This window comes from Amphibalanus amphitrite, unplaced genomic scaffold, assembly GCF_019059575.1.
Source record: "Amphibalanus amphitrite isolate SeventyFive unplaced genomic scaffold, NRLGWU_Aamphi_draft 000607F_arrow, whole genome shotgun sequence".
Taxonomy (NCBI): Eukaryota; Metazoa; Arthropoda; class Thecostraca; order Balanomorpha; family Balanidae; genus Amphibalanus; species Amphibalanus amphitrite.
In genome coordinates, this window is record NW_024882101.1 from 413,619 (window position 1) to 421,374 (window position 7,756).

The following is a 7,756-nucleotide window of genomic DNA, read 5'->3' on the forward strand; positions in this document are numbered from 1 at the left end:
CGGCTCTCGCTTGCGGCCTTCTGCTATGTGAGCTGGCGATCGCCAGATTCAAGAGCAACCATTCGGCTGCATGAGACTCGAAGTTCCGTCTCCCTGCTGTCAATAACTGACATTCAACCCATTAGGCTGCTAATGAAATAAAGATCAAGCTGATGACGAGTTAACGCAGCTCATACAGTAGTATAGTATTCTGCCACACCGCATAGGAGGAGTGATAAGGTTACCCAATTCCAGTCACAACGATGAACAAAGTAAGGCACGTGCAACGCAGGTATGCGTTTGGCATGTCCATTATTTATTCCCTCTGCAACTCAGCTTCTCATGATTTCCGTATTAACCACGCTGCTCTGATAAGAAATATATAGCTTATTGTTTTAATGCTTTTTATAGCCATGCCGCTGCACGCAGCCATGACCTTTTTGCAGAGCGGACTGCATCGTGGATCGTCTCTGTCACTCGGGGGAGGGGTGATGTCTGACGTCACCCGAGACAGGTTGGTCGGGCTCGGCTGTTTGACATGCATTGGTGTGCCGTGCTTCACCGCCCGCTGGGGTGGCGTCTGTCGCCGCCGCGCTCCAGGAATGCGCCTCTGAGAGTCGTCTCGGCAGTGCCGGACCACCGGCCGGTCCCTGTATCGTGTTTGAACGCCTCACCGGGCAACATCGCGCCGCGCCCGACCGCCTCAAACGCGTCGGTGAGTCGGCACTCGAGAGCGGTGGGCAATATCAACCCAAATAGCAAATAGAGAGTGGCATTCGGAATATGCGATTGAGCACCGCTTTGCAATAAACAATTCTTGAACTTGTTGCCATCGATTCAGAGGAAGAACATCATTTCGTAAGGATTAAGGAGTGTGGACAAATACTGCGCCACTACGCACTGGCAGCTATGAGCTAGCCATACCTGAATATAATTACATGACATGACTTATATTTGTGATACATGCCTCAGGCGCCTCACACAGCTCTCCGCATTGGTCGGTGTCCGGTTCACCGTGTCCACGGTCTCCACCGACCTGTGTTACTCTTGATGAGGTACGGCCGGTGACACAAACTCACCTGGTCAGCCGCAGTGCCGTGCCCTCCTCCGCGGCGGGAGGTGCGAGCGGTTACACTGACCTGGCCCGGCCCGTTGCACTGACCTGGCCAGCTGGAGTGCGGTGCCCTCCTCCCCCGGCGGCACTAGAATCGCCGCCGCCCCGGCCTCCCGAGCGTGCCGCACCACCTCGGCAGCTCGCGCCAGTTCACGGTCGGACGCGCACACCTGGAGAACACAGAACATGTGGCGGGAGAGCACAGAACACACCTGACGCACGCAGAACAAGCACAGAGCACACCTGAAGAACACAGCAAACGCAGCGGAGAGCATGCGCATTGCGCAACACACTTGAGTGCAGAACAAGAACAGAACACTTAAAGGGACCCTCCCACCTTCAAAACAGTTAATCAAAACGCATTTATCCGTTCCCTGGCTAATCGAATATATCCGTTTAGGCTGAATGACTCGTGTAAACGGGGTAAATGAATTGGTATGAAAGTGATGCCGCTCGCTTCAGAAAGAGCGAAAACGAATATCTACCAAATTTCATCGAAAACATATTCACCGGTTGCGGTTTTCAAGATATTAGACATTTACTTTTGGCTACTTTTGGGATCTCCGCTGTTCCTAGCGACTTTATTTGGAAGCAATAGTGTGGCAGCTGAAAGTTACGGCATTTGTTGCGCGCAAAGCAGCATATACTCGAAGGTACCACCGCGTGCTACCAAACGTTTTAGTAAAAGATTTAAGATAGTTAGGTCTACGCTGGCGTCACACATTCCGAGGGGGCATTGAAATGCACTGTCTATAGCCCCTCTGAATCCAGAGTGCTGCAACTTTGAAATAAGATATTTTCGATTTGAGGCATTTCCCGATGTTGTGAGTGCTCAAACCGGTAACTGGAAAGTGCAAGCCAGGGACCCCATTTTGGCTATCTTCACTCAAAACTAATGTTAAGGTGGGATGGTCACTTCTATGGAAAGACTACGCTCACTTTGCTCGCTCTGCAATTAAAAAAAAAATGTTGTACACACCTATATACCTATACTGTACCTATATATTGGGACATAACAATTTAGACACAGCACATCTCTCCAACAGTCGTACAGAGGTTGCTTCAATAAAGCGCATCTAGGGAACGGCAATCGGTCGGAAAGGCAAAAAGTAGTCGACCGGCTGCGTGTCTCCATCCCTGAGCCGATTGGTTGGCCACTGCAGCGGACGGCTCTGGGGCGACGGGAGTCCGCCAGCAGCCAGCGCCGGCGACAGCGGCCCAAAAGAAAACTGCTGGTCGAGATGGAAACACACTGAAGGCGTTCCCTTATTTGAAACGTTGAATAGTCAACACACGGAGGAGAATGGGCTTATTTGTAATATATACTGTGATGTGGGACGGCCATGACTTTACAAATTTGCAATATCCCTCGTAGACTATGTAGAGTTTGATACTAGACGAGACTAGCGACTATGTAGTCTCGTAGGCCACATGAGTCGATGATCATTGTCGAATGTTCTGAACACCTGAATTTTCATAAGGTTACACTGTCGCCGATTTAGACCTTAAGATCTATTAAATATAAACGTTTTAGTTCACAAGTTCACTTCAGTCAAAGAAGGTTATACGCAAAGGAGCAGCAGCAAAGGTCACTTTGATGCAGATTTCAAAGAAACTAAATCACACAGAAGGTGTGTAAAATATCAATAGTTTTACTTGCTTACTATACAGTATACACACACAATCGATCAACAGGCTTAATCAGCCAGTAAGCGGTAAAACGTCGCCGTCGGATTGCGCCAGTCGGTCTGTCGCCACCTGGCTTACTGTTCGACTCTCTGGGTGCACTGGGGCGGCACCTGAGGGGATCCGTCTGATCATACGCGGAGGTCCGGGCATCGGTCAATACAGGCACGACACCGCTCACCGGCGGCACGTGAGGTGAGGGACCGGCGGCCACCGTGTGAGAGGAGATTCTCACTGACAGGAAGCTGTGTGAGCTGAGAGACTTACCCACCGACGGCCCTGTCAGGTGAGATAATCGCTCAACGGCCGCCGTGTGAGGTGAGAAATTCACTTACCGGGGCGGGTCGTGTGAGGTGAGATACTCACTGACCGCTGGCTGAAAGAGGCGATAGAATCGTTCACCTATGGGCCGTGTGGTGCGATAAGTTCGCTTAATGGCGCGGCAGTGTGAGGTATGAGGCCTGGTCACCAAGGGCTGGCCTGCACACTGTATATGGTGAGAAACTAATTTCGAAGTTCGGACTATGCGTGTATAATTACACACGCATAGGGGAGAGCGGGGCCAGTTGAAACACGGGGTCAGATGAAACATGGCTTTATTTTCAACAGTATGCAACATATGGCGTTGCCGACACCACTGCGCATCCGCGCTCGACCACTTCCTTTGTCAACGGCGTTTGGGCGGCAAACGGACGGTAATTTTGATTTTACACTTGTTTTTGTGTTTTTGAGGGGCGTTTGGGAGAAGTCGTTTTTATGAATATTTTGTGATATCTCATATACCTTTGTTTGCTGAAAGAAGAACTCCTGGCTCCGGAATAACACCTTATTTGGCCCTTCATTCAGCATGATGCCGTCCCTCCAGCTCGTTTGACATGTGCTTTACGGCGCGTGCGAGATGGCGGGAGCGGATGGGGTCAATTGAAACGCTTCTCTGAGGGTCAGTTGAAACAGGGCCACAGGCCGTTTCAATGGACCCCGGTGACCTTTGCAATGGTTATTGTTCAGGGGCTGTAAACATTAAAGGAAATAGTCCACCTTTGAAATGAGCTTTTAAACTGAAATAGTAGTTTAATAGAGCTCAATTTTTGACCCCCTTTTCTCCAGCCTTTTGCTTGAAAGCACACTATAGCCTGAGATATTTCTCATTTTTCTCATCCGCCCATTTTACCATAGTCTATGTACTTTATGTCACCTATTATGAGGAACTTTGCACTTTTAGCTTTCCAGCGACCTATTGAAAGTAGCATTTGGAAAAGTAAACCGGACAAAATATCTCCTTAAGAAAGTGGCCTTAAAGAGGAAACCATCCCATTGTTAAGGATAGGTGCAATTGACCCCATGGGCTGGTTCAATTGACCCTCGCATCGGGGTCATTTGAAACGGGCGTAGAGCTGTTTTATAAGCATGCGTTTGGCAGCAAAATATGTTTGAAACATAATTTTACATATCTTAAAATAAAGCCAAAAGAGCATATTTTTTCATGGCATTGTGCATTTTTCGATATGACAACTAGATCTCGCTGTGCATGTCAATATATAAAAAGTGGTTCAACTGGCCCCGCTCTCCCCTACTTCATGACGTGGGGGATGCATTTTTCACCATCATTCGCGCATTTAAAGAGTAAGTTATACCTGGCATTATCTCACTTGAATGACAGCGGTATGCTGCACACGATTCAGTAGTGCAAAAATGTGTCGGATCCATGCAAAGTGGGTGCATTTTCCACCATGACTGCACTGTGACGTCACTCGTCAAGTACTCGTGGTCGTCTGACGTGCGCCGGCCCAACTAATTGGCCCTGTCGGGCGTCGGACCGGGCGCGCCGCTGGGAGGCACGCGGCGCCAGGTCCGGTTCGTCGAAGGCGCGCCCATCAGTCACGTCTGAGCTGACACATCTGACCGGTGACCGGTCAGCGTCTGTCGTCCGTCAGGCCCTCCCCGACACTCAGCGGCGCCGAACTTTGGCCGGTTCCCTGAACGGGCCGCGGCCGGCGCCCACGTGTGGAGCACCCTCCGGACGCGACCGGCTGACACGGCTGACACGGCCGACACGGCACGGCTGACATCCAGGACACCCCAGCTACCACTGACCCCTGGCTCGGCGGTGACCGCAGTAAGGGGCCGCCCACCTCCCCACCGACAGGTCACGTCCGTCACACAGCTTAGCGCTGTGTCACGTTCCTTCGCTCGAGTCACCGGCGATCGAAGAAGTCCCTGACCCCACTCGAAGGTCAGAGGGCACTTCTCACCTGGGAGTGAATATCTGCGAGCGTTTCTTCAAAGTCGAGCACGGCCTCGGCTTGGCGGCACGTTTTGTCCATGAGACGGACAGTCTCCAGCGGGAAGGCGCCACTGGCCGTCTCCGCGGACAGCATCACGCAGTCTGCGCCGTCTGAACAGGGGAGGAGAGAGAGAGAGAGAGAGAGAGAGAGAGAGAGAGAGAGAGAGAGAGAGAGAGAGAGAGAGAGAGAGAGAGAGAGAGAGAGAGAGAGAGAGAGAGAGAGAGAGAGAGACGTCATACACAGTCAGCGACGTCTGAGTATGGGGCGGACAGAAAAGGATTGACGTCATGCACAGTGTGAATACACATAATACACACTATGCAGTCGGTGCCGTCTAAGATCAGGAAAAAAAAAACGGAGAGCGACCCTATGTAAAAATGGCAAACTCAGTAACAAATGCTGAGTGCCGTCTTCAACACCGCAAAGGGGTAAGTAGTGAAACGTCCAACAGAGTGGGTGCCGTTTGAAGAAAAAAACTGAGACCAGCGCTTGTTGTTTACCACTTTTTACACCGCCACATTTCCCGCAGTGGAATGTATTATGTAGCTCGCTCATTTCTTGGAAGTGTTACCATAATTCCCGCTACCTGACGGCGCGCTTCCTTACCGAGTACTGCGTTAGCGACGTCGGCCAGCTCTGCTCTGGTGGGCCGCGGTCGGGTGGCCATGGTCTCCATCATCTGGGTGGCGCAGATGGCAGGCTTGCCGGCCTGCGGTGCCACACGGAGGGCATTATCATACCTAACGCGTGTGGTCACGTATGTCCGACGCCGGCCCGCCGACCGACAACTGTCTCCCAACGGGAGTGGTGCATGGCACTATAGGCTCGACGACATCTACGGAACGGAAATACCTGCATGCTCTCAGATACCAGACGGCGAGAAATTGTACTGAGACCAATAAACCGTCACACAAATAAACCACCAATGCTCCTTTTTAGGTGTAAAGCACTGCTAATTTGCAGTAGTTGTGCATGAGCTCGACATTCCCAGAAGTTTTGGAATCGGTACAATGCATTGGCTTGATATGCAATATTTGCGGCTGACGGCTTGTTGCTAGGTTTCCATGCCTCTTTGGTTTACTTGTATCAATGGGTGCATGATGAGATTCGAGAAATATACCTTTGTGTGCTTTGTGGTTATTTTTGCATTGAGGCTAATGACTAGGACCAATATATGGTGATCATTACTGCGCTTCATAACATCACACTACATATATGTCCTATGGGCTATGTTCATATTACCTCTTACACACATACAGTACACCAATGGACCGTCGTTTTGACCCGGCCTCGCAGACTGTCCTACAGAGAAAGCGATCATTGCCCCTCCCGGTGGACCGTTAATACATCGCTCTAACGAAGAAATAGTATCTAATCGAGCAGCCATCGACCTACCGCAAATGGTGCCGCCAACATTTCCTATTAATGCACCTGCCACAGCGGACAAAAACGACCATTAGACACATGAGGCGACCCTCTGCGGTCGGCGGCACTCACCATATTGCACTTGGCGATGATGGATTTTTGCGCGATGAACACTTTTTCCGGGGGCAGCTCGACACCCATGTCGCCTCTGGCCACCATGACTCCGTCCGACTCGGCGATGATGGAGTCGATGTTCAACAGGCCCTCCAGACTCTCAATCTTGGAGATTATCTTAATATGCCGACCGTCCTCGCCTGACGCACAAAGCGGCTCTCAAACTTTGACATTGTGGGCAAGGGAAAACTGTTTGGACAGAAAGTCATGCGTTCGGGGCCTGGTTGAGAGATCAGCGACGATGAGTGCCTCGGAGTGAGCGGGCGTCCGCGGTTAATTAGCTAACTTTGGCCGCCATTGTTCTGACCGTGTGCATTTGGATCAGCATACTAATCACCTGAAGCTGAGCGGTGGCCGTCTCTGCCAGCTCCGAGCGCGGCGAATTCGCCCGGTGTGGGGACCGGGGCGGGGCGGGGGCGGGGAGCGGCGGAGACAAATGAAGGCCCCAATGGGCACAGACGGAGCGCCAACGGACGGCCCGGTGGTAATAGACAGACGGAACTGAAAGACAGCAACAGTGCCGGGGACAGATGCACACTCAGAGTGATTAAGAGAACTGGCAGATTCAAAGTGGGGTTTTAGAGAAGCAGCCGAACAATAGGAACTAAAACTGAATGTGGTGCAGTAGGAATCATTGAAAGAAGACGGTTTTTTTCTAACTGGGCGCTTGCATGGCATACAGGTGAGTTTTGTTTTGACCATACTTTAGCACTAATAGGATTACAATGCATTAATATTTTTCCTATTTATCAGTGTGAACTGTGAACCTATCATTTTTATCGGAGTGTCATCTCGCTTAAAACAATATTGCTCCAGGCTCAATGGCGCAGTATTTGCATCACCGGAATCCAGTTATTTATACTTTGTTTACGAGAACAGCAACGGAAAAGTGCCGTCCATAATAAACAATTCGATTAGGGCTTGAATGTAAAGCTCTAAAGATACATTATTGGTCACATCGGACTGCAAACGTCGACACGGAGTGAAAAATGTACCTCTAGAAGCTACCAATTTTTCACCAATTTAGCACAGCCAGTTGCAGTACGAATTTAGGCAGAGAATGTGAGGCTTTATAATGTGTACAGCATTCGTAAAGACACCAACCTTACTTTGATGAGGATTTTAAATTAATTGGAACTTCAACTTTGATTAA

General features: G+C 50.3%; 1 protein-coding gene across 1 annotated transcript; it reads right to left on the minus strand.

The window, feature by feature from the left end:
- Positions 1 to 452: 452 nt before the first annotated feature.
- LOC122394708 (pyruvate kinase-like) lies at positions 453 to 6,743 on the minus strand (the record flags this gene model as incomplete). Its single annotated transcript, XM_043391777.1, has 5 exons — positions 453 to 474; positions 1,142 to 1,263; positions 5,032 to 5,174; positions 5,671 to 5,773; positions 6,562 to 6,743. Coding segments are annotated over 5 exons (572 nt in total), but the record flags the coding sequence as incomplete, so codon positions are not given.
- Positions 6,744 to 7,756: the final 1,013 nt, after the last annotated feature.